The 26,871-nt window shown below is 47.0% G+C and overlaps 1 protein-coding gene across 1 annotated transcript; it reads left to right on the top strand.

Annotated features, from left to right (window-relative positions):
• The first annotated feature begins 374 nt into the window (after positions 1-374).
• Positions 375-26,822, top strand: PHYKPL (5-phosphohydroxy-L-lysine phospho-lyase). Its single transcript, XM_060094906.1, has 13 exons — positions 375-450; positions 1,276-1,394; positions 2,479-2,638; positions 5,874-5,948; positions 6,716-6,803; positions 6,881-6,997; positions 8,538-8,620; positions 8,877-9,102; positions 22,357-22,511; positions 22,921-23,010; positions 24,835-24,965; positions 25,979-26,056; positions 26,527-26,822. Exons 1-12 carry the CDS (start codon positions 392-394, stop codon positions 26,026-26,028), a joined length of 1,353 nt encoding a protein of 450 aa, XP_059950889.1. The 5' UTR covers positions 375-391; the 3' UTR covers positions 26,029-26,056; positions 26,527-26,822.
• Positions 26,823-26,871: the final 49 nt, after the last annotated feature.

Genomic DNA, 26,871 nt, shown 5'->3' with positions numbered 1-26,871 from the left:
TCAGAGACCCCCCTCGAGGGCAGGAGCAGCGGCGGGGTCACCGGGGGCCACTTCTCGGGGAAGGAAACAGCAGCGGCCGGGAGGGCGAGAACCGTGGTGCGTCCCGAGACCAGGGCCGGGGCAGCACTAGGCGAGGCGAGCACAAACCCGGCTCCCGCGCAGCGTTTTGTACGGAACTTCGCAGAGGTGGGGAGCCCGCCAGACTCCTCAGCCAATTTAATTAAGGAACAAACTCGAAACGGCCCACCTGGGGGCGGGGCCGCGGGGCAAACAGTAGCTCCGAGTCGCGCTCTGCCAGGGGCGGGGCCCGCTACGGGGGCGGAGCCCGGACCACCCCACCCTCACCCCCCGCCCTCCGCGCAGCCTCTCAGCGCGAGTGCTGGCGGGCGCCATGGCCACTGTTCCGCGCGGGAAGGCCGCGACTCTGGCCCTGAGGAGGCGACTGCTCAGGTACCGAGACGGCGACGCGTGGGGGGGCGCGCACAAGGCACGCACGTCCGGCGCGAGCCTACAGGCCCCAGCCCCCGCGGCCTCGCACGGCCTATCCCGGTTCCGGCGCCTGTGGCCCCTGAGACCCCGCCGCGCGCAGCCGGTCTCGGCGGTCTCATCCCGCGCCTCCCCCGCAGCGCCTTATCCACCCCGCAGCGGGACTCCTGGGAGGCCCTCGCCCTCCGGACCTGGGCCCGGCTCGGGAGTGACCCAGGAAGGGACTGAAAGTCCAGACGAAGGCTGGGGTGGGGTGTCGGCTCACAGGCAGCCTTCGAGAAAGTCTACCCTTGACCTGTGTCTGAGGGGCTCTCGGTGGGACGTGGGGCATGAGGCAGCCTTGGGCTAGAGCTTGGGGCTGGCCCCCAGCAAGGCAGCAGGCTTGGCTGGCAAGGACTCGTTTAGGGCCGAGAGCCAGCCACCAAATGGTGGTGCCCTCCTCACTCATCCCAGCAAAGAGACACTGCCTTAGGGAGCCCGTGTGGGTCTGGAGCAGCCACCTTTTCCCGGGACCCAAGCGACTCAGTGGGCACATGTGGAAATGAATGAAGCCACATAGCCTTCAAATGACTTAAGAAACAACTTGTTTTAGCAACTTCTTACCCCATCCTTTTTCTCCTCTCCAGCCACCTGTGGAGTGGGGGGAGTGGAGGCAGGGACGCAACAACTTGCCCTTCAAGCTTTTCTCCTTTCCAGAAACTGGGAAAGGGTAGGGGGAGGCCTGTGATGGGTGGATTTCTCCCTTCCGGTCTTCAGACATGACTGTCCATTCGTTGTCTGTCCCCACAGCAATTCCTGCAGACTCTTTTTTCCTGAGGATCCTATTAAGATTGTCCGGGGCCAAGGGCAATACATGTACGATGAACAGGGGGCAGAATACATCGATTGCATCAACAATGTGGCCCACGGTCAGTATCATACCTCAAGACGGGGCAGGAAAGGATGCCAACACTGTGAACCTGGTCCAAGGGTGAACCTGAGGTTCAGAGAGGTACAGAGAACTCAGGTTCTGCTTAGCCAGCATCCATGTGCAGAGGAGACCCAGTCTTTCTGGGGTAGCTGTAGAAGTTTCCAAGCAGTAGCTCTGCTAAATCAGCAGGAGTCAGAGACCTAAGTCTAAGGGTCCACTTCCACTTGGGACTGACAGTGAGCTCAGAGAACAGCAGTCGGCCCAGCCATGGCCAGCAGCCCAACAGGACCCTGGCCGAGCCCTGGCAGTCATGGCAAGGCTTCAGCCCAAGTGATCATCTCAGGTCCTGGACAAGGAAACTGAAGTAGGAATTCAGTTATCCAGATGAGGCCACCAGAGCTGGTGGAAGGAAAGGGAGTCCAGTGACTCAGCAGGGAAATTGGAGGTTAGTAGAGTTGAAAGCAGGGGCTCTAGTTCCAGACTGCCTGGGTTCATATCCCTGTCCTCCACTTGCTAACTTTGTGGCAAGTTTAAGTCTCTGTGCCTGAGTTTGCTCATCTGCAAAATGAACATGATAATACTTGGTATGCACCTCCAGATGTTTTGGGGGATTGAGTTAATTCATGTAACTTGCTTTGAGTGTGCCTGGCACTTGGTGAGCACCCAATCATCTTCATTCTCTTATCATAATCCTTGGCCATTGGCCATCATTACTTCCAGCCCCCCGACTGGTGAAGTCAAGCCACTGATGACATCCCTACCCCCTGTCCATCCCCCAAATCCCACACCCCTGTCTTTGTTGAGCAGAAGGCCTCAAGAAGCTTCCTAAAGAACATGGGTTTTCGAGATCAGTTTTCTGCCAGAGAACTTTGCCTTCTGCCAGAATCTCAGGGACTTCTTTCTAGGTCTCCCTTTCCAGACTGGCACCTCTGTCTCGCCCCCTCTGTCTTCAGACTCCTGTCTTTCCTCTCTGCCTCTATAACTGCATCTCCTCTAGTTGGGTTCACAGATTGGGGCTGGGAGAGGCCCGGAGGGATTGGCTGAGTGGGGCCGGCTGTGTGATGGAGGTGGCCCTCTTGCAGTTGGGCACTGCCACCCTCTCGTGGTCCAAGCAGCACATGAACAGAACCAGGTGCTCAACACCAACAGCCGGTACCTGCACGACAACATCGTGGATTACGCACAGAGGCTGTCCGAGACCCTACCGGAGAAGCTCTGTGTGTTTTATTTCCTGAATTCTGGGTAAGTGCACTGTGGCCAGCCCCCGGCAAAAGGATGAGACAACGATGGAGAGATTTGCTCACATGGGCATAGCATCGTGTAGCCGACGGAGTGTGGGGAGAGGCAGCCCTCAGTGGGCCAGGCACCCACGCTTCCCAGCTGCAGGCCCCGCTGCTTCTCCGTCAGATCCACTTTCCTGTTCTCTTTGTAAGGGGTGCCGTTACCTCTCTTCTAAGATCATTGTTGGGGCTTACCAAGGTAATATGTTCCTTTATTTCTGCTTTATGCATACACAGGCACAGTGCTGGGAGCTGCAGCCAAAATCCCTGCTCTGTGAGGAACAGAAACATCAAAGATGCTTCAAAGAAATACAGAATTACAAAGAGGAATCATTGTCTCGAGGAAAGCTACAGAGAATAATGAGGCATAGAAGCAGTGGGGTGACCTGGCCTGCTCTGAGAGGGTCGGGGAAGGCGTCCCTGAAGAAGTGATGTTAGGCTAAGAGCTGACTAGGGGATAGCTAGATGAGGAGGAAGGTAGGGTGCTGCCCGCTCCATTGGAAGTGTTCTTGTCAAGGTCACCACACGGAACAGCCTGTACAGAGGTCCTGTGGCAGGAAGAATATTTGCACCCCAGCACACTTGAGCTGAAAGGCAGCCAGTGAGGGAGGGCAGAGGGTGGGAGCCTGGGGACACTGGGGAGGGAGACAGGGTCCATCACCCAGGGCTTTATTGTTCAAGTGAGGAATCTGTGTATCCTAAGAGCATTAGGAAGCCATCAGAGGGTTTTAATCAGGTAAGTGATGTCATCAGGACTGGAGGAAAGCGAGAATGGACACCATTAGGCACCAGTTTAGTGGCCCGTGATAGGTTATGCTACACTGGGAGTAGCAGTGGAGGCAGAAATGGCAGATGATGGCGTGTACATAGAACCAGCCCAGTGTGTCTGGGAGAGAAAAGTACAGAGAATGATGAGGCATAGAAGCAGTGGGGGGACCTGGTCTCTTTGCTGCCCTTGTCTTCCTGTCTCTCAGTAATATTGACAGAGTTACCACTCTCTCTGGAAATGCTTTCTGGTCTTGCTTCCAGAACCTTTCATGCTTCTGGTTTTCTGCCAGCTTCTGGCCACTCCCGCTGTCTCCTATGCTGATCCTTCCTACTCTATTCCTCAGGGCTGGTCCTCTGAGCCCTCTGCCTTCCTGACCTCATCCATTCCCATGGATTACATATCATCGACATGCTGGTGACTCCCAACTTTGTATCTTTTTTTAAATTATTATTTATTTATTTATTTGGCTGGGCCAGGTATTAGTTGCAGCACGCGGGATCTTCATTGCGGTGTGCAGGATCTTTAGTTGCGACATGTGAGATCTAGTTCCCTGACCAGGGATCGAACCCAGGCCCCCTGCATTGGGAGTGTGGAGTCTTAACCACTGGATCACCAGGGAAGTCCTCCAAATTTGTATCTTAGACCCAGATGTTTCCCATGTGTTCCAGCCTCAGGGTTCTAACTGCCCACTTGACTTTGGAACAGGTCTAACATCACCTGTCCAAAAGACATCAGGAGTTGATCGTCAGGCTTCCTTGGTGGCGCCGTGGTTAAGAATCCACCTGCCAATGCAGGGGACACGGCTTCTATCCCTGGTCCAGGAAGATCCCACACGCCGTGGAGCAGCTAAGCCCATGAGCCACAACTACTGAGCCTGCGCTCTAGAGCCCACGAGCCACAAATACTGAGCCCGCGTGCTGCAACTACTGAAGCCCACGTGCCTAGAGCCCATGCTCGGCAACGAGAAGCCACCGCAATGAGAAGCCCGCGCACCACAACAGAGTAGCCCCCGCTCGCTGCAACTAGAGAAAACTCGTGCGCAGCAACGAAGACCCAGTGCAGCTAAAAATAAATAAATAAAATAAATCAATTTATTTTTTAAAAAAAGAAAAGAAACGGTTGTCTTCGCTAACACCTGGTGTGGGACCATGGCACTGGCTCTCCCTGACGTTCTCAGGCACCTACCCCAGACTTTCCCAAGGAGACCGGCCCTCCCTCACCCTGTCTGTCCTGGCAAATGGCAGCACTGTCTGCGCCTCTGCTCAAGGTAGAAACGCACCCTCCTCCCAGCCCTGCATCAGGCTTGCCTTGTCTGTCTCCAGGTTGTCTCCTAACTCCATCCACCTGCTCTCACCTTCATGTCCTCCTTCTAGGTCTCCTCACTTGCACTTTAATTCCCTTCTACTCCATTATATACACAGAGAGGCTTCCTCCTCATATGGGAGCTGAATCATGTCGCTTCCCTGATTAAAACTTTTCCGTAGCTTCACGTGGCACCGAGAAGAAAATCCAGGCTCCTTCTGCAGCCCCGCCTGTCTCCCCACTTCCTCTCTCATGCTGCCCCTGGCCTCCCTTGTCTTCTTGTGGTTCCCTGAGCAATTTTCCTTCACAAGGTCTTTGTGTGTGCTGCTCACTCTGCCTAGAAACTTCACCCTCAGGACTCTACAGGTGTGGCCTTAATCTGTTCTGGCCGCCATAACAAAATACTGTAGACGAGGTGGCTTAAACAGAAATTTATTGTCCCACAGTTCTGGGAGTCAGAATCCAAGATCAAGGTGCTGGCAGATTGGGTTTCGTTGAGGCCTCTCTCCTTGGTTGCAGGTGGCCACCTTCTCACTGTCTTCACATGGCCTTTCTTCTGAGCATGCACTCCCCTGGGTGTCTCTCTGTGTGTCCAAATTTCTTACAAAGAGACCAGTTGTATTGGATTAAGGCCACCCAGATGGCCTCATTTTAACTTAATCACCTCTTTAAAGGCCCTGTCTTTAAATACAATCACATTCTGAGATGCTGGGGGTTAGGGCTTCAACACATGAATTTGGGGAGACGATTCAGCCCATAACACCCCTTATCTAAGGTAGGGCCCCACCTGCTTCTCTCGGCACCCTGTGTCCATTGTAGCACTTACCAAATGATCATTCTGTCTGTGTTTTTTGGCTTTCGTGACACAAAGTAGAATGTAAGTTCCAGGAGGGCCAGAGCCTGCCTGTTTTACTTACTATTTTGGCCCCCAGCTCCTAGCATATTGAAGGCATTTGATAAATATTTACTGAATGAATAAGTGAATGACTAATGAATTGCGTCCTAAGAATCTTCTTGCTGCTGGAAGGGCTCCTCCTTCCCTCCAGGTTTCTCTGTAGAAAGCAGTTATCCTGGAGGGAAAGCCCTTGGACAGTTGTCCAAGCAGTATCCACTTTTTCTGTCATAGGTCAGAAGCCAACGACCTGGCCCTGAGGCTGGCACGCCAATACACAGGACACTGGGACGTGGTGGTATTAGATCAGTAAGTGCCATTTCCAGAAGCGTGGGCCTGCTGCTTATTGGGGATCAGTGAGGCTCTGATTTTGGGTGCCTTGGGCAGGAAAGATGAGGGGCCTGGGCCTGAAGAGGATCATGAGGACCTGGCCACAGAGACACCCCCCACACACACACACCAGGCGTCTCTTTCCCCCTGGCGTCTCTTCTGTGGTGGCAGCTTCTGGGGAGCAGAGAATGCTTTATAAGGTGGTGAGAGTTGGTCCCACATATTGGGTATTAAAACTGTTGCAAGGACTTCCCTGGTGGGCCAGTGGTTAGGACTCTGCACTGCCAATGCAGGGGGCGCGGGTTCGATCCTTGGTCGGGGAACTAAGATCCCACATGCCGTTTGGCACGGCCAAAAGATTAAAAAATAAAATTAAAAAATGTTCCAACAGTAGCTCCCATTGTACTGAGTATCTGCTGTGCACAAGACCCAGGCCCAGGGTTAGAGCATTATCACATTTAAGGTTCATTACAACCATGAAGGAGAAACACCCCCCCCAACTTTACAGAGGAGGGAACTGAGCCCAAAGATTTTAACGATTAGCCACGTTACATAGCTAGTAAGTGGCCTTGAAGGAAGGCTTGCTGACTCCAAGGCCTGTGCTCGTTCCTGGCCCTAGGACTCAGGCTGTGTCTGAAAGGTTGGTCTTCCCTGAGTGTTTCCTGAGGTGAATAGACAGTTGTCAGGGCCAGGCCAGGGAGTACGTGCCACCTGGGCCTGAGCCCACTCTCCCTTCTCCTCCCCAGTGCTTATCATGGTCACCTGAGCTCCCTGATCGACATCAGCCCCTACAAGTTCCGGGACCTGGATGGCCAGAAGGAGTGGGTCCACGTGGTACGCGCTGCTCAAGTGGGCAACAGGCCGGTGCTTGCGCCTCAGCCTGGATGACATGGCGCTGTCACTCCCTACAGGCACCTCTCCCAGACACCTACCGGGGCCCCTACCGGGAGGACCACCCCAATCCAGCTGTGGCCTATGCCAGCGAGGTGAAACGTGTGGTCGGCAGCGCACAGGAGAAGGGCAGGAAGGTAACCACATCCAAGCAGGTCTGGTCCAGCGAACAGCCAATGTTGCCAACCCTGGACTGGATCTTGGGAACCCTGAGAGAAATTAGAACCAGGGCCTGCCCTTTGGGAGTCTAGTAGGGGGATTAAGTGCTCAGCAGAGAGTTTAGGTAGAGAGATGTCCTGGGCATTACTGGACTCCAGGGGCCCAAGCTGGACTGGTGTGTGTGTGTGATGGTGGGCCCGTGGAGGGGGTGCTGCCTGATTTTAGTAATATAAGGTGAGTAGGAGTTAGCCACTCAAGGCGGGGTCGGGGGTGAACAAGGAAAGCCATCCTCAACAGAGCGGCGGCCTGTGCAGGAACCACGTGAGTATGGGGCCACGCTGAGCCGGCAGGAGATGAACCTAGAGAAGCAGGCAGGACCATAGGCCCGCGGACCGCAAGTGCCCCTTTAGCTGAGGGGCTAGAGGCCATGGGGGACCTTTATAGAGTTTTAAGAGAGAAGGTAATAGGACCAGGGGATGCACTTGAATGGGGCCAGTCTGAGGGCAGGTGACATGAGGAGGCCCTGTTGGCCCGAGTGAGCAATGGGGAGACCCACCCAGGGCAGCGTAATAGAGATGGATTGTGGGGCAGAGACAGGAGAGGCGTGTCATACCCTGGTAAAGCAGCAGCCACGGCAACAGTAGAGGGGAGGCAGCTGGTGATTGGTATGAGGGCTCTCTAGAAGGCTTTGCTGAAGGAGTGACAACTGAACACAGGATATATAGCAAAGACAGGCCAGAAAGGTTGGCAGAGCCAGATCCAGGAAGCCTGGACCATGCACTTCCGATGTTCTGCACCTACTTACATAAAACCAAAAAAGAGATTGGTGGCAGCATGGGTGGGTGACCGGTTTCCCACCCCGTCAGTCCTTCCTTCATCCCAGCAGTAGCCTCTGAAGCAGCTCCAAGGCAGAACACAGTTTGGAAGTCATTGCTGTAAGCAAAAGGGTCAGTGAAGGGTTTTAAACAGGACAGTGATGAGCTCAGTGTCTACATTGAGGCATCACCCTGGTGGCCAGTGGAGGATGGGTTGGAAGAGGTGTCCAGTTAGAAGGCAGGAGGCCAAGGCAGAAACGGGCAGATCTGCCAGGAGGCAGGAGTATCCAGCGGGGAGGGGAAGGAGTGGGTGCAAAGATGTTACAGGGATAGAGTCAGAGGCTGTGCTGACTGATAGATGAAGAAGGAGGCTGGATCAAGGATGGGGCCAGATTTCTGTCCTAGTTGGGAGGGATGGGACTCACCATATGGGAGAAGGGAAGGAACAGGCTTATAGGGTTGAGGTCAGTGGATTTAACCTGGAGCATGCTAAGTTCAGGGGGTCCGGAGGCATCCAGGTGGTAAGAATTGGTTCGAGGCCTGAAAAAACTACGTCACAGACCCTCAGGTGTGATGTGGAGCCCAAAGTGGGGGCACAGTGCGGACAGTAACTCATCATGTTTGGAGCCAGCACTGAGCATCAGCGGACGTGCTCAGCTTGCAGCTCAGCGCCTCCGCAGTGCCCTTCCCTTCTCCTCCACAGATCGCAGCGTTCTTTGCTGAGTCTCTGCCCAGTGTGGGAGGGCAGATCATTCCCCCTGCTGGCTACTTCCGAGAAGTGGCAGGGTGAGTAGGTGGGAGAGGCTGCCCCAGGGTGGGGTTTGCCAGCCTTTGTTCCAAATTCCAACCTCAGCCTGGCCTGTTTGCCAGAATTGTCAGACAAAGCCCCTGAAGAAATAGTGGCTCCAAGAAGGCCAGCTATCTGCATAAGGTCCCCACCTTACTGTTGGCAAAGCCAGGATTCAGAGTCCCAAGACCTCCCAGCTCCTGGTCTCCTCCCTCTCACCACAGTCCCCCATCAGCCGTGTGTCCTCTGCCACAGGCACATCCGCAGGGCCGGAGGGGTCTTTGTTGCAGACGAGATTCAAGTGGGCTTTGGCCGAGTAGGCAAGCACTTCTGGGCCTTCCAGCTGCAGGGGGAAGACTTTGTCCCCGACATTGTCACCATGGGCAAGTCCATTGGCAATGGCCACCCTGTAGCCTGTGTGGCCACAACACAAGCTGTGGCGAGGGCATTTGAAGCCACCGGCGTCGAGTACTTCAACACGGTGAGTGAAGGCTCCAGGGCCAGGAAGCACCATGGTGGCTTCTGTACAAACAAGGCCACTACTACTCACTAATTTTTTTGTAAATGTAGTTTTATCATAAGTATTACAGTAAATGTAAATAGATATAACCCATATAAACAAAAGCTCTTTGGCTTCCTCACAAGTTTTTGAGAGTGTAAGGGAATTCTAAGACCGAAAGTTTGAGAACCACTGCATTATCATTCGATTCTAGTTTTTTAAATCTTTTTGTTAACTTCTGACTTACTGCCACTTATTCTTTTGATACTTAGTCTGTAAAATGTGTTGAGGTGATCTGGTACGTGATTGTTCTACACGTCCTTGGGAAATTGTGGGTTCTCTAAATGTTGTTTGCCAGACTCCCTGAATGTCTCTTAGGTCATACTTGTTAATTGCGTTGTTTGAATCTTCTGTATTCTTACTGCATTTTTTTTTCCTACTTAACCTATTAATAATTAAGAACTGTGTGTTTAAATCTACACTATGATGAAAAATGATCAATTTTTTTCTTGTAATACTGTTAATTTTTGCTTCATATATTGTGAGGCTGTTAAGTAATATATATATTACTTAATATTAAGTAGTATATATATATACTTTCGGGTTTTTTTGGCCACACTGCTTGGCTTGCAGGATCTTAGTTCCCTGACCAGGGATTGAACCTGTGCCCTCGGCAATGAAAGCATGGAGTCATAACCACTGGACTGCCAGGGAATTCCCAGTATATATATTTTTTTATTTCTGTATGTTCATTGGGAATTGAATCTTTTTCTTGATTGAGGTATAATTGACATGTAACATTATATTGATTTCAGGTGTACAACATAATGATTCAGTACTTGTGTGTGTGTATGTATATGTGTGTGTGTGTGTGTGTGTGTGTGTGTGTGTGTGTGTGTATATATATATATAAAATGTGATCACCACAATAATTCTAGTTAACGTCCATCACCATACATGGTTACAGTTTTTTTTTCTTATGATGAGAACTTTTAAGATCTATTCTCTTAGCAGCTTTCAACCATACAATACAGTATTTTTTTTTTTTTTTGCGGTATGTGGGCCTCTCACTGTTGTGGCCTCTCCCGTTGCGGAGCACAGGCTCCGGACGCGCAGGCTCAGTGGCCATGGCTCACGGGCCCAGCCGCTCCGCGGCATATGGGATCCTCCCAGACCGGGGCACGAACCCATATCCCCTGCATCGGCAGGCGGACTCTCAACCACTGCGCCACCAGGGAGGCCCCACAATACAGTATTATTAACTACAGTCACTATGCTGTACATTACGTCCCTGGGACTTAATTATTTTATACCTGAAAGTTTATACCTTTTGACCCCCTTCACCCATTTTGCCCACCCCCACCTCTGGCAATCACCAATCTGTTCTCTGTATCTAAAAGTTCAGGGTTTTTTGGGTGTTTAGTTTTTGGTTTTCTTAGATTCCACATATAAATGGAATCATATGGTATTTGTCTTCTCTGTCAGATTTATTTCACTTAGCATAATGCCCTCAAGTTATGAAAGCATCTTGTTGCAAATGGCAAGATTTCCTTCTTTTTTAGGGCTGAATTTCATATATATATATATATATATATATATATATATATATATATTCCATTCATCAATCAACAGACACATATCTTGGCTGTTGTAAATAATTCTGCCATGACTGTAGGGGTGCAGATAGCTCTTTAAGATAGTAGTTTCAGTTTCTTCAGATAAATATCCAAAGTGGAATTGCTGGATCACATGGTAGTTATATTTTTAGTTTTTTGAGTAACCTCCATACTGTTTTCCATAATGGCTGCACCAATGTACATTCCCACCAACAATGCACAAGGATTCCTTTTTCTCCACAACCTTGCCAGCCCTTGTTATTTCTGGTCTTTTTTTTTTTTTTTGCGGTATGCGGGCCTCTCACTGTTGTGGCCTCTCCCGTTGCGGAGCACAGGCTCCGGACGCGCAGGCTCAGCAGCCATGGCTCACAGGCCCAGCTGCTCCGCAGCATGTGGGATCTTCCCGGACCGGGGCACGAACCCGTGTCCCCTGCATCGGCAGGCAGACTCTCAACCACTGCGCCACCAGGGAAGCCCATTTCTGGTCTTTTTGATAATAGCCATTCTAACAGGTGTGAGGTGACATCTCATTGTGGTTTTGATTTGCATTGCCTTGATGATTAGTGGTGTTGAGCACATTTTCGTGTATCTGTTAGCCATCTGTATGTCTTCTTTGGGAAAATGTCTATTCAGATCTTCTACCCAGTTTTTTTTAATTTATTTATTTAATTTATTTATTTTTGGCTGTGTTGGGTCTTCGTTGCTGTGCGCAGGCTCTCTCTAGTTGCGGCGATTGGGGGCTACTCTTTTTTTTTTTTTTTTTTTTTTCTTTTTGCGGTATGCGGGCCTCTCACTGTTGTGGCCTCTCCCGTTGCGGAGCACAGGCTCCGGATGCGCAGGCCCAGCGGCCATGGCTCACGGGCCCAGCCGCTCCGCGGCATATGGGATCCTCCCAGACCGGGGCACGAACCCGTATCCCCTGCATCGGCAGGCGGACTCTTAACCACTGCGCCACCAGGGAGGCCCCGGGGGCTACTCTCTGTTGACGTGCACAGGCTTCTCATTGCGGTGGCTTCTCTTGTTGTAGAGCACAGGCTCTAGGCGCACAGGCTTCAGTAGCTGTGGCACGTGGGTTCAGTACTTGTGGCTTGTGGGCTCGAGAGCACAGGCTCAGTAGTTGTGGCGTACGGGCTTAGTTGCTTCGTGGCATGTGGAATTTTCCTGGACCAGGGCTTGAACCCGTGTCCCCTGCATTGGCAGGTGGATTCTTAACCACTGTGCCACCAGGGAAGCCCCTCTACCCAATTTTTAATTGTATTGCTTTGTGTTTTGCTGAGTTACATGAATTCTTTATATATTTTGGATATTAGCTCCTTATTAGATACATGATTTGCAAATATTTTCTCCCAGTCAGTTGACTGCCTTTTCATTTTGTTGATTTGCTGTGCAAAGCTTTTTAGTTTGATGTAGTCCCACTTGTTTAGTTTTGCTTTTGTTACCTTTGCTTTCAGTGTCAAATCCAAAAAATCATTGCCAAGACCAATGTCAAGGAGCTTACTGCCTATGTTTTCTTTAGGAGTTTTATGATTTCATGTCTTACATTCAAATCTTCAGTCCATTTTGAGTTAATTTTTTTGTGTATGGTGTAAAATAGTGGTCCAGTTTCATTCGTTTGCATGTGGCTGTGCAGTTTCTCAAGAATTGAGTCCTTTATCATATGGAGTAATATTTTCCATTCCTAATAATGTTTTTGGTCTTAAAGTTTATTTTATCTGATATTATAAAGCTAAGTCAGCTTTCTTTTGACTAGCAATTACCCAATGTATTATTTTCCACCCTTCTATTTTCAACCTTGTGTGCTCATGCTTTAGGTGTATTTCTTTTAACCAGCATATATCTAGAATTTGGGTTTTTGCCCAAATCTGTTAATATTTGACTTCAAAGTAATGACTTTAAATATAATGTAACTATTGATATATTTAGGCCTGTTGCTAGCATCTTAATTTAGAATTTCAGTTTACCATACTTTTCTGTGTCTTTTAATCCTTCCTATTTTATTTAAGTATCTGTATTACAAGTATTTCATCCCAAATTCCTTTCAGTGCAAGCCTTTATGATGCAAACCTTCTGAGGTCTTCTGTGCCTAAGGGTATTTGTGTCAGGCCCTCATATTTAACTATTTTAGCTAAAAATAAAATCTAGGTCCTAGTTACTGTAAAAGCATACTCCAGGGACTTCCCTGGCTGTCCAGTGGTTAAGACTCCATGCTTCCACTCCAGGGGGCACAGGTTCAATCCCTGGTCAGGGAACTAAGATTCTGCATGCCACGTGGCATGGCCTAAAGAAATAAAGTCAGTGCTGATGGATTCATTTTTTTTAAAAAAGTGTATTCCATTGTCACCTTGCATGCAGTGTTGCTGTTGAAAAGGCTGAAATCACTGATTCTTTTTTAGTTGAGATGTAATTCACATATTATAAAATTTACTCTTTCAAATACAAATTCAATGGTTTTTAATTCAAGTACAATTCAATCTTTTGTAGTATACTCACCAGGTGGTTCAGCCATTATCACTGTCTTAATTTTCATTGTTGTACATTTTCATCACCCCAAAAAGCAACTCCATACCCATTAGCAATCACTCCCCATTGCCTTTTCTCTACAATTACTGGCAATCACTAACCTTCTTTCTGTCTCCATGGATTTGCCTGTTCTTGACATTTCACATAAATACAGTCACACAATATGTGACCTTTTGTGTCTGGCTTCTATCACGTAGCATAATGTTTTCAAGGTTCATCCATGTTATAGCATGAATCAGTCTTTCATTCCTTTTTATGAATGATTAATGTTCCATTGTATGAGTATACCATGTTTCATTTATCCATTCTTCAGTTAATGTTTTGGTTGTTTCCCCTCCTTGGTTATTATGAATAATGCTGCAGTTGACCATTCAGTGTAGATGTTTTTGTATGGAATGTGTTTTCAGTTCTTTTGAGCGTATACCTTACCTATGAGTGGAATTTCTGGGTCATATGGCAACTCTTAAGTTTAACTTTTTGAGGAATGACAAACTTTTTCCAAGCAGCTATACCACTTTACATGCAACGTATGAGGGTTCCAATTTCTCCATATACTCTCCAGCATTTATTTTCTCTCTTTTATTATAGCCATCCTAGTGAGTGTGAAGTGGTATCTCATTGTGATTTGCATTTGCCTGATGGCTAGAGGTGTTGAGAATCTTCTCATGTGCTTATTGACCATATATATATATATATATATATATATATATATATATATATATATATATACACATACACACACACATATGTATGTGTGTGTATATATATATATATGTATATATGTATCCCAATATATATGACATATATATTCCAAAGAATATATCCTTTGCACATTTTTTAATTGGGTTACTTGTCTTTTTTTGCTGAGTTGTAAGCGTTCTTTATGTATCTTGAATACTAGATTCTTACAAATATATAATTTGTAAGTATTTTCACCCATTATTTGAGGTGTCTTTTCACTTTTTCGGTAGTATCCTTTGAAGCACAGAAGTTTTTAATTTTGATGAAGTCCAGTTTTTCTTTGGTTGCTTGTACTTTGGAGTCATAGCTAACAAACCATTGCCTAATCAACAGTCATAAAGATTTACACCTCTGTTTTTTCTTCCTAGAATTTTATAGTTCTAGTTGTTATATTTAGGTATTGGATCCATTTTGAGCTAGTTTTTAAATACAGTATGATGTGGGGTTAAATATGGTATGAGGTGGGGTTATTTAACTTTGCATATAGATATCCAGTTGTCCCAAAACCTTTTGCTGAAAAGAATATTCTTTATTATATCTTATCCCATTGAATGGTCTTGGCACCCTTGTCAAGAATCAATCAACCAGGGCTTCCCTGGTGGTGCAGTGGTTAAGAATCCACCTGCCAATGCAGGGGACATGGGTTCGAGCCCTGGTCCGGGAAGATCCCACGTGCCGCGGAACAACTAAGCCCATGCGCCACAACTACTGAGCCTGCGCTGTAGAGCCCACGAGCCACAACTGCTGAAGCCCGTGTGCCACAACTACTGAAGCCCGCACACCTAGAACCTGTGTCTGCAACAAGAGAAGCCCCACGCACCACAACAAAGAGTAGCCCCCGCTCTCAGCAACTAGAGAAAATCCGTGTGCAGCGGCGAAGACCCAATGCAGCCAAAAATTAAATAAATGAATTTTTTAAAAAATCAATCAACCATAAATGCATGGATTTATTTATTTTTTTTTTTTGGCTCCATTGGGTCTTAGTTGCAGCACACAGGATCTTTGTTGTGGCATGCAGGCTCTTTCGTTGCAGCACACAGGCCCAGTAGTTGCGGTGCGCAGGCTCTCTAGTTGTGGTGCGCATGTTCTAGATCTAGCACATGGGCTTAGTTGCCCCGTGGCATGTGGGATCTTAGTTCCAGTTCCCCGATCAGGGATTGAACCTGTGTCCCCTGCATTGGAAGGCAGATTCTTTTTTTTTTTTTTTTTTTTGGTGCGGAGCATAGGCTCCAGACGCGCAGGCTCAGCAGCCATGGCTCACGGGCCCAGCCGCTCCGCGGCATGTGGGATCTTCCCGGACCAGGGCACAAACCCATGTCCCCTGCATCGGCAGGCGGACTCTCAACCACTGCGCCACCAGGAAAGCCCAGAAGGCAGATTCTTAACCACTGGATCACCAGGGAAGTCCCAAATGTATGGATTTAATGGTTTATTTGTAAACTTCCAGTTCTGTTCCACTGATCAAAAATCTATCCTCCTGCCAGTTGCACACAGTCTGGACTACTATACTTTGTAGTATGTTTTGAAATCAGGAACTGTTAATCCCCCAGTCTTTGTTCTTCTTTTTGAAGATTGTTTTGGCTATTCTGGGTCCCTTGCATTTCAATATGAATTTTCATAATCAGCTTGTTAATTTCTACCAAAAAAGCAGCTTGGAGTCTGATAAGAGATTGCATTGAATCTATAGATCAATTTGGAGGGTATTGCCATCTTAACAGTATTAAGTCTTCTAATCCATAAACATGAGATATCTGTCCATTTATGGAGGTCTTTAATTGTTTTTCAATCATGTTCATAATTTTCATTGTAAAAGTCTTTTTTTTTTTTTTGGCCACACCACATGCGGGATCTTAGTTCCCTGATCAGGGATTGAACCTACACCCCCTGCAGTGGAAGTGCAGAGTCTTAACCACTGGACCTCCAGGGAAGTCCCTGTAAAAGTCTTGAACTACTTCTGTTAAATTTACTCCTAAGTATTGTATTCTTTTTCATGCCTTTATAAATGGAATTGTTTTTTTCATTTCACTTTAAGATTCTTCATTGCTGGTATATAGAAATACAGTTGATTTTTGGATATTGATCTTGTATCATGCAACCTTACTGAATGCATTTATTAGCTCTAATAGTTTTTTATACATTCTGTAGAATTTTCTGTGTACCAAATTATGTCATCTGTGAATAGAAATGGTTTACTTGTTCCTTTCCATTTTGAATGCCTTTTACTTCTTTTTCTTGCCTAACTGCCCTAGAACCTCCAGTACAATATTGACTACAAATGGCAAGAGTAGACATCTTGTCTTGTTCCTAATCTTAGGGGAAAACATTCAGTCTTTCACCGTTAAGTATAATATCAGCTGTGAATTTTTCGTAGAAGCCTTTTATCAGATTGAAGAAGTTCTCCTTTTTTCCTAATTTGTTGAGAGCTTTTATAATGAAGGCTGTTGGGTTTTATCAAATGCTTTTTCTTCGTTTATTGTAATGATCATGTGATTTTTTTTGTTCTTAATCCTATTAATATGGTTTATTACATTATTTGATTTTCACATGTCGAACCAACTTTACATTGCTGAGATAAATCCTACATGATCATGGTGTATAATCCTTTTTATATGTTGCTAGATTAAGTTGCTATTGTAATTTTTGAGGATTTTTACATCTATGTTCTTAAGAGATATTGATCTATAGTTTTCTTGGGATATCGTTGTCTGGTTTTGGTATCAGGGTAATACTGCCCTCAAAGACTGATCCAGGAAGTGCTCATGCCTCTTCTATTTTCTGGAAGACTTTCTGAAAGATTGGTAGTAATTCTTTCAACGTTTTGGTAGAATTCACCAGTGTAGCCATCTGGTTCTAGGCTTTGCTTTGTGAGGATTTTTTAATTACTAATTCATTCTTTTTACTTGCCACAGGTCTATTCAGATTTTCTATTTCTTCTCGAATCAGCGTCAATATTTTTTATCTTTCTAGGAAGTTGTTCATTTAATCTAAGTTATCTAGCTTGTTGACAGACAGTTGTTCACATTATTCCCTTATACTTCTTTTTACTTGTGTAAGATTGGCAGTGATGTGTCCTCTTTCATTCCTGATCTTAGTAATTTGACTCTTCTTTTTATCTTGGTCAGTCTAGCTAACGTTTGTCAATTTTATTGATTTTCTCAAAGAATCAACTTTTGGTTTTGTTGATTTTTTCTATTATTTTTCTATATTTCTATTTATTTCCACTGTAGTCTTTATGATTTCCTTTATTTTTGCTTTGGATTTAGTTTGCTCTTCTTTTTTATACTTTCTTAAGGTGGAAATATTCATTTGAGATTTTTTTTTTAACAGAAGTATTTACAGACATGAAGTTTTCTGTAAGCATTACTTTTACCACATCCCATGAGTTTGGGTATGTTGTGCTTTCTTTTTCATTTATCTCTAAACATTTTTTAATCTCCTGTGACTTCTTTGACCCATTGTTTGTTTGAGCATGTTATTTAATTTTCACATATTTTTAGTTTTTCAGTGTTCTGTTATTTATTTCTAGCTTCATTCCACTGTGGTGAGAAAGATACTTTCTATGATTTCAGACTTTTAAAATATATTAACACTTTGGGCTTCCCTGGTGGCGCAGTGGTTGAGAGTCCGCCTGCCGATGTAGGGGACATGGGTTTGTGCCCCGGTCCGGGAAGATCCCACATGCCACGGAGCGGCTAGGCCCATGAGCCATGGCCACTGAGCCTGTGCATCCGGAGCCTGTGCTCTGCAACGGGAGAGGCCACAACAGTGAGAGGCCCGTGTACCGCAAAAAAAAAAAAAAAAAATATATATATATATATATATATATATATATATATATATATATATATATATGTATATATATAAACACTTGTTTTACAGCCTAATATATTGATATATAGTCTATCCTGGAGAATGTTCCATGTGCACTTGAGAAGAGTATTTATACTGCTTTTTTGAAGTGGAGTGTTCTGTATATATCTATTAGATCTAGTTAGTTTATAGTGTTGTTCAAGCCTTCTACTTCCTGGTTGATCTTCTGTCTAGTTGTTTATTATTGAAAATGAGAGACTGAACTCTCCAACTATTCTTACTGAATTCTGTAGTTCTCCTTTCAGTTCATTTTTTGCTTTACGTATTTGGGGGCTCTGTTGTTAAGTACATATGTTTTTGTAGTGGTTATATCATATTGATAGATTGACTCTTTTATCATTATGTTTTCCTGTGTTGCTAATAGCAATTTTAATCTTGCAAGTCTTTTATGTCTGATATTACTACAGCCACACCAGCTCTCTTGGTTACTGTTTGCATGGCATACCTTCACTCTCTTGCTTTCAACCTATTTGTGTCTTTACCAGTACTCTTTATTTCTTCATGTGGATTTGATTTACTGTCTGATGTCCTTTCATTTCAGCCTGAAGAAATACTGTTAGTATTTCATGTAAAGTAGATCTGCTGCTGACAGATTTTTTCAGTTTTTTCATTATCTAGAACTACCTTAGTTTCTCCTCTTTTTCTTCTTTCTTTTCTTTTTCTTTCCTTTCTTTTTTATTCTGCACCATGCATCTTGTGGGATGTTGGATTTTAGTTCCCCAACTAGGGATTGAACCCGGGCCCTTGGCAGTGAGAGCACAGAGTCCTAACCACTGGACCACCAGGGAATTCCTGTCTCCTTTATCTTTGAAGGATACTTTTACTTTATAGAGAATTCTGGACTGATAGTATTTTTCTTTCATCACTTTGAATAGGTCATCCCACTGCCTTCTGGCCTTCAGGGTTTCTGATGAGGAATCAGCTATTAATCTTGTTGAGAATCTCTTGTACATGATGAGTTGCTTCTCTCTTGCTAATTTCAATATTCTCTTTGTCTTTTTTTTGAGGTATAATTGACAGACAACATCATATTAGTTGCAGGTGTACAATATAATGAGTCAATATTTGTGTGTATTGCAAAATGATAACCACAATAAGTTTACTTGGCATCCATCACCGTAAAGTTACAGTTTTTTTTCTTGTGATGAGAACTTTTAATGTCTACTCTCTTAGTAACTTGCAAATATACAATACAGTATTGCTTGTTTGTTTGTTCTGGCAGCGCTGTGCAGCATGTGGGATCTTAGTTCCCTGACCAGGGAACAAACCCAAGCCCCCTGCAGTGGAAGCACAGAGTTTAACTATTGGACCACCAGGGAAGTCCCCAGTATTATTAACTATAGTCACCATGCTGTACCTTATATCCCTGTGACTTATTTATAACTGGCATTTTTTTACCTTTGACGACTTTCACCCATTTACCCACCCTCTTGTTCTTGTCTTTCAGTACCTTGGTTATGTTGTGTCTAGGTATGAAACTTGTTTATTCTACTTGGAGTTCATTGAGTTTCTTGGATGTTCAGATTGTTGTTGGGATGTTTTTTTAGTCAAATTTAGTAAGTTTTTGACCATTGTTTCTTCAGATATTCTTTCTGCGCCTTCCTCTCCTTCTGGAATTCTTATTTGCATATGTTGGTATGCTTGTGTCCCACAGGTCTCTGAGGCTCTGTTCATTTTTTTTATTCTTTTTTCTTTCTGATTTTCACACTGGACAGCCTCAATCAACGTATCTTCAAGTTTGCTGATTCTTTCATCTGCCTGATTAAATCTGCTGTTGAGCCTCTTAATTTTTCATTTCAGCTACTGTGCTTTTCAACTCCAGACTTTCTATTTAGTTCTTTTTTATAATTTCTATTTCTTTATTGATCTTCCAAATTTGGCAAGACGCCATTTTCATGCTTAGCTTTTAATTCTTTAGATATAGTTTCCTTTAGTGTTTAAACATATTTATAATATCTGATTTAAAGTCTTTGTCTAAAAAAAAGAAAAAGTCTTTGTCTTATAAGCCCATCATCTGGGCTTCCCCAGAACAGTTTCTATTGATTGTATCCACACACCCCACCACCACCACCCCATATATGGGCCATGCTTTCTTCTTTCTTTTCATGATTCATAATTTTCTGTTGAGAACTAGACATTTTTAAATAATATAATATGGCAACGTTGGAAATGATTTTCCCTCCTCATGGTTTGTTGTTGATGCTTTTTGTTGTTGTTTGTTTGTATATTGCCTTTTCTGAACTAGTTCAGAACAGATAACTATGTTATATATTATGCTAGTTCAGCATCTTGGCCAGGCCACAATTCTAAACCAAAGATGCTGTGGGTAGAACACACGACCTTTTAACGAGTTCACAGTTGATAATATGCAATAAGTAGCCTCAATCCATCCCGTGTCCATCCCACACATAATTTGCTTTGGACATATCAGAAAGCTGCCTCACAGCAAATCACCTAGGAAGCTTTTTATGATCACAAGTATGAGGTTCTGCAAGCAAATTTTCAAGATGGTCTACAGGATACCACTGCATACCCATTAGAATGGCTGCAATTAAAAAATGCAACAATTCCAAATGTTTTTGAGGATGTGGAGCTACTGGGATTTCATACACTAATGGTGGGAATGTAATATGGTACGACTTTGGAAAACAGTTTCACGTTTTTTATATAGTTAAATATATTTATCAAGCCGTCCAACAGTTCCACTCCTAGGTATTTACCCAAGAGAAATGAGAATGTATGTTAACAAAAAGACTTGTTATAAATGTTTATAACAGTTTTATTCGTAAATAGCCAAAAATCAAAATAAGCCCCAAGGGTCTATCAACAGGAATTTGGATAAACAAATTGTAGTGTGTCCATACAATGGAATACTATGCAGCCATAAAATGAACAAACTTGGGCCTCCCTGGTGGCGCAAGTGGTTGAGAGTCCGCCTGCCGATGCAGGGGATACGGGTTCGTGCCCCGGTCTGGGAGGATCCCATATGCCGCGGAGCGGCTGGGCCCGTGAGCCATGGCCGCTGAGCCTGCGCGTCCGGAGCCTGCGCGTCCGGAGCCTGTGCTCCGCAACGGGGGAGGCCACAACAGTGAGAGGCCCGCATACCGCAAAAAAAAAAAAAAAAAAAAAAAAAATGAACAAACTGCCAATACACACAACATTATGGATGAATTTTAAAAACATGTTGAGCAGAAGCCAGGCACAAAAGGTTACATATTTTGTGATTCCATTCATATGACATTCCAGAAAAAGCAAAACTATAGTGACAGAAAGCAAGTCAGTGGTTGCCTGGGCCAGTAGTGGATGGGAGCACAAGGAACTTTGGGGAATGATGGAAATGTTTTGTATTTTCATGGTAGTGGAGGTTCCACAGGTATATACATTTCTCAAGTCACACTGAACTATATACACTTTAAATATATGCAGTTTATTGTATGTAAACTATACCTCAATAAAGTTTTGTGGTTTTTTAAAGATATAGTTAAAAAAAAAAAAAAAAGATCTGCAGGAGACCCCCTTCCTTCTGACTCTCTGCAGTGCAGGTCCTCAGACACCTGCAGGGCCAGGTGGAGGAAGTGAGTCAAAGCACTCAGGGTGCCTGAAGGGGACAGCTAGTGCCAATGTAGCCAGATAGGCTAGGTTTAAGCCAGACTTTTTTTTTTTTTTTTTTTTTTTTTTTTTTGCTGTATGCGGGCCTCTCACCGCTGTGGCCTCTCCCGTCGCGGAGCACAGGCTCCGGATGCGCAGGCCCAGCGGCCATGGCTCACGGGCCCAGCCGCTCCGCGGCATATGGGATCCTCCCAGACCGGGGCACGAACCCGTATCCCCTGCATCGGCAGGCGGACTCCCAACCACTGCGCCACCAGGGAGGCCCCAGACTTATTTTTGTGTTAAGTCTCTTCTTAAGACATTAGCACCTAATTCAGAACTTTTAATCATGCCACACAAGCCAAACAAAATGAATCCTCAGGCCGCATTTGGCTCACAGGCAGCTTGTGGTCTGCGCCCTAAAGTCTGCCTTGGGCTCAGCCAGCAGAGCTGTGAGCTGGAACCACAGAGTGACTTTTCCTGGGTGTGGCTCTGGCATGCTGCTCTTGCCCCTCCCTGAAAGAGATGATGGGCAGTGCAATGCAGTGGGTCTGGGTCCAGTCCACGAGATGGGGCCCTGAAGCCTTTTGACAAAAAACAGCTGTGTGGGAATGCCCAGTACATCCTCTCCTCTGATTTTTGCATGTTCTTGGGGATCCTACTGCCCCCCTGAGGGTACTTGGCCTGGACTACAGTCACATTAGCACCTGGAAAGGTGGGACAACCCATGGGGGCTTCAGAAGAACCCCATTTACTGCCCAGCATGCTGAGCCCTGAGGGGTTCGGGCCTGTGCTCATCACTGCCTTTGCAATGTGTGTGGCAGTTCTGCTGCCCTGCACCGTCCCTGGGGCATGGCCCACTCTGCTGAGCACCTGACATGCTCTCTGTCCCCTGGCTCAGTTTGGGGGCAGCCCAGTGTCCTGCGCTGTGGGGCTGGCCGTCCTGGATGTCTTGGAAAAGGAGCAGCTGCAGGCTCATGCTGCCTCTGTGGGCAGCTTCCTGATGGAGCTCCTTGGACAGCAGAAAGCCAAACATCCCATCCTTGGGGACATCAGGTGAGGCTCAGGGTAGCAGTCACCACCTGCCAGGGGCCTGGTGTGGTTCCTTCATTCACCTCATCACCACCTGGGATGGTGGGAACTTTTATCTCCACTCCACGGAGGAGGAACTGAAGCACCTACAGGTGCTATTGCCCAAGATGGCACCTCTGGAGGGAGGAGGTGGGTGAAGCCAGGATCAAACTTTCCTCTATCCACATTGAGGGCCCCTCACCATCGCAGTTACTTCCTGGAACTATTTTAGCACCCTCCAAGGGTTCCTACAGCTCTCAGCCTCCCCAGGAGGCAGAGGTGCAAGCCCTGGTGGGCTTTCTGATAGGGGCTTGGTTGAGGCCCAGGCAGAGGGTGAGAACAAGGACCATGGCCCCTCAGGCCTGGCCTCCTGAGATGTCACCTTCTGCTCCAGGGGCGTTGGGCTCTTCATTGGTGTGGACCTGATCAAAGATGTGGCCACAAGGATGCCAGCAACCGAAGAGGCTGACTATGTGGTATCCAGGTATTTTTTCTTGAAACTTGTTTCTACGGCCCTGACTGGGAAAGAGCTCCCCTCTTGCCTCTCCCGGGCACACTGGGCCCACACAGGGTTGACTGAAGGAGGTGGCTTTTAGCCTCTGGGTTAGAGGGCTGCCAATCTGTGCACCCCTTTGACTGGGCTCTGTGGACAGAGAAAGTGGCCCCAACAGCTCTGTACCCAGTGCCCGGCAGCAAAGGCTTCAGATGGGTGCGGGCCATTCCCAGCCTGAGCAGACACTTCTACCAAGAATGCCAAAGCTGCAGCAGCTCTCAGACCCAGGCAACCCCAACGCTGCATTTCAGAGCCCCAGGCTGCCCGAGGGAAGCAGCTTCTCCAGAGCCACACCTGGGGCTGTGGCAGAACCGGACTCCCCATTCCTAGAGGGTTTTCAAATAGAACTCCTGTTCCTTGTCTGGGTGGGGAGTGTCTGGATGACTCAGCATCTCAGGACTCAGAAGCCCTCGCTCCCAGTTCTGGTTCGCATGTTCTTTCACTTGAACCCCACGCAGGACCCAAGCCCCAGGACCCTTTCCCTTCTTGTTTAGTTACTTCCGTTTTATTTCCATTCCTCACTCCTACCCCCTTCCCCCACCTTGGAAAACCCATCTAGTGTTTGATACGTGTCCTTATTCAAGTTGTGAAATGTGCGTCATTCTGTTTCGAATTCACATAAACAGTATTGATGCAAAAATCGTTCTCCCCACACGGTTTTTGAAGCTGACCCCTCCTGCGTGGCTGCCCAGCCCCTGCCTTCTCTCTGCTGGTTGGGCACATCCACCAGCTCACCCACCCCCCTTCCCCCAGGGAGCCTCAAGACTCAGAAATTCAGGATGGTCTGTGGAAAGGAGGAAGTCAGATCCTCAGCCAAGCCTGGCCTCCTCCACCTTGCAACCACCCCTGTGGTTTCTCCAGTTCAGTGAACCAGGTGGAACGGTGTTTCAGTGGCAGTCACCCTGCTAAAGGCAGGGCTGGATTTAAACTGATCTTTCTAGCAGATGCCATCAGTGCCAGGAAGACTGGGAGGCGAGGAAGGAGCCAGAGGCAGGCTGAGGACACCCTGCTCCTGACAAGACTTACATAAAAGGAATGAATAAAAAAGAATCAGAGGGGGGCAGTCAGAGAGAGCGTAAATACAGTCACATCAGACCCCTTCTCTCAGAGGCCAAAATACCTTCCTAGGTTAAAAGTGTAAATGTGGAATATTAAAAACAATTATTAGATACCAATGATGATGTTAAATAACTTCCAAAAAGAACTGGAAATTAAAACTGGATAGTCCTGTCTGGGGTTACAACATAACCTGGGGGCAGAGTAGAGAAAGGGTTGGCGGGGAAGTTAGAAGCTAGGTGAGGGCTCCATGGGTTCACTGTACTACTCTGTGAATATTGGACACTTTCCATATAAAAAGTAAACCATACAACATCACATAAACCATATGTTAACATGAAAAATGCAGGGACTCTGCTGTCCACATCGTAGCCCTGTGGCCAATCTCAGCTTGGCTTCAACTGGGGCTCCAGGGACGGATGAAGCAAGACCCCTGCGGCGGGGGGGTGGCAACAGGCTCAGGGCCAGATGCAGGGCACCCCAGAGGCCTCTGATGCTGGGCCATAAAGTTGGGCAGGAGTTTGGCAGGGGGTGGCCAATGCTGTATCCTGGTGGGAACTGGCCTATGGAAGGTTCTGAGGGCAGTGTGGCTGGAGTCCTGCCCATGAGGCCAAAGCCAGGCTGAGGAAGGTCTGAAAGGCCCATGTGAAGTGCCCTTGGCTGGTGGGCAGCGGGCCCTGCTCTGTCCTATCCTTGCAGGCTGAAAGAAAACTACGTTTTGTTGAGCACCGATGGCCCCGGGAGGAATGTCCTGAAGTTCAAGCCCCCGATGTGTTTCAGCTTGGACAACGCACGACACGTGGTAGCAAAGCTGGATGCCATCCTGACAGGTGAGCCTGGAGACCCAAGGGGCAGCTGATAACTGTGTCTCTAGAACCCAGCCTGGAGCTAGGACCTCCCAGCATGCCCAGGGACAGGGGTGCAACAGCTGAGCCAGGTGTCCTCTGAACAGTGAACGGAGTAGGGAGCTGAAGTGGCGGCCTCCCCTATTCCTGCCTGTGCCCCGCAAAAATCTGAGCCCTGGGTAGGTGGGGACTGAGCCACCACCCATCCTGCCTGGGCAGGCACCAGTGTGGCATGCAGGACAAGGGGAGTAGGGCTGGGCTTTTCAGCCCAAGTATCGGAACTAGTGGGAGATTCCATTGTGTCCTTAAAGCCTCCCTGAGGTGTAGACGGCAGGAACTTTGCTTTTTTTCAGCTAAGTGGCTTTAATGAGATGTGCAGCCTGGACGGATTCAACACAAATGAAACCCCTCTGCACATTCCTCATCATTTAGGAAAGTCAGGCTCTCCCCTAAATCCACTTACAAAGAAATCTCTAATTACCAAATTGGACACATCTATGCGCTGAAGCCATGTTGCATGTACAGAGCTCAGTGGGGGACCCCAAAATAGGCAAAATGCTATCTTCCTGGTAGAGATCAGAGCAGCCCAGCTACAACCACCCCCACCCCACCCCCAGGCTATTTCACTGCTGTCCCCAGGTCTCTAGAGCTGAGGCCAGTCCCTACTAGACACAACTGGAGGTGGTACAGAACCTGCTGGGGGAAGGGAATTATTTCCGGGAAGCCTGTGGAGGAAAAGCTGACTGGGCACAGAACTGGCTTGGAGTTACTGTATAGAGGGGACTCAGTTGAGCCTGGAAGCCTCAGGAAATCCAAGGGCTGGTTTCATCCTCTTGGGAAATTGTTGCTGACCCTGTAGTGGCCTGTACACATGGGTAAAGGGTGGGACGTGGGCTTGGACAGGCCAGTGGGCCCAATCTCCACACTGCCATCCAAGAAGCCTGGACACTGAAGGCAGAAGTCTTTAGCAGAGGAGAAAGGTTGACCGTCTTTTTCAGACATGGAAGAGAGAGTGAGAAGTTGTGAGACACTGAGGCGTCAGCCCTGAGGCAGCTCTGCTGAGGGGTGTCCTCTAGGTAAGTGGTGTCCTCAGGTCACTTCTTAGATTCCTAGAGAATCAGAACTGGGTTCCGTACCATCCATTTAGTAGCTCCTTCAACATTCTTGTTCCAAGTGACGTCCCCTTCCCACAGGTTAGTTTTAATACTGGGAGGCTCTGGCAGCCTTGGGCCCTCCCCATCCCCCACCCCTGAAAAATCTCCAAAGTATTTAAGTTTGCATTTGATGGCTGAGCAAAGAGTATAGCTGTTTCCTCCCTTCTCCAGCCAGTTCCTCTATGGGAGAGCTTCTGCCAGGCTTTATCCACCTGCAGCCCCCAGCCAAGTGCTGTGTCTTACAACTAGCTATCTTAGGCCTCAGCCACTAGATTTGGGGTGCTCCAATCAGGCCAACAAATAGGCCCTGCCACAGGGGGCTGTTACAACCAGGAGGGGCACCGTCTTGCCCAGATCCAGCTGGCCCTTTGTGTGTCTGCTCTTGTCTTTAGGTTCACACTGTCTTTGCTGGGAGAGAGAATCCCATTTCCAATGGCAAGTCAAGACAGGTGTTCCAAGATGCTCCAGATTCGAATTGCCCTGGGGCAGTGTCCCCACTGAGGGTGGTAACCCTCACTGTACTGTCTTCACCCCCTTGAACAGCTACTCCAAATATCTGAGCCACTCCACTTTAAAGCCACTTCTTTAAAGGGGCACAAGTCCTAGGCAGGGCCAATTCATTAAAGGAAACTAACCAAAGATGTGGAGAGTGTGTGCTTATGCCTGACAGGATGCAGTTAGGTGGTCTTGGAGGATACTGGAGCTCTGGAGCACCTGCCCCCCTTCACAGTATATCC

This window comes from Mesoplodon densirostris, chromosome 3 (assembly GCF_025265405.1).
Source record: "Mesoplodon densirostris isolate mMesDen1 chromosome 3, mMesDen1 primary haplotype, whole genome shotgun sequence".
In the NCBI taxonomy this organism is placed as follows: Eukaryota; Metazoa; Chordata; class Mammalia; order Artiodactyla; family Ziphiidae; genus Mesoplodon; species Mesoplodon densirostris.
This window is presented reverse-complemented; position numbering and strand designations above follow the sequence as displayed.

Coding starts and splice junctions, on each gene's coding strand:
- PHYKPL (XM_060094906.1), top strand. CDS start 392: ATGGCCACTGTTCCGCGCGGGAAGGCCGCGACTCTGGCCCTGAGGAGG. Junction 5,949..6,715: donor GACGTGGTGGTATTAGATCA/GTAAGTGCCATT, acceptor TCTCCTCCCCAG/TGCTTATCATGGTCACCTGA. Junction 24,966..25,978: donor GCTGGATGCCATCCTGACAG/GTGAGCCTGGAG, acceptor CGTCTTTTTCAG/ACATGGAAGAGAGAGTGAGA.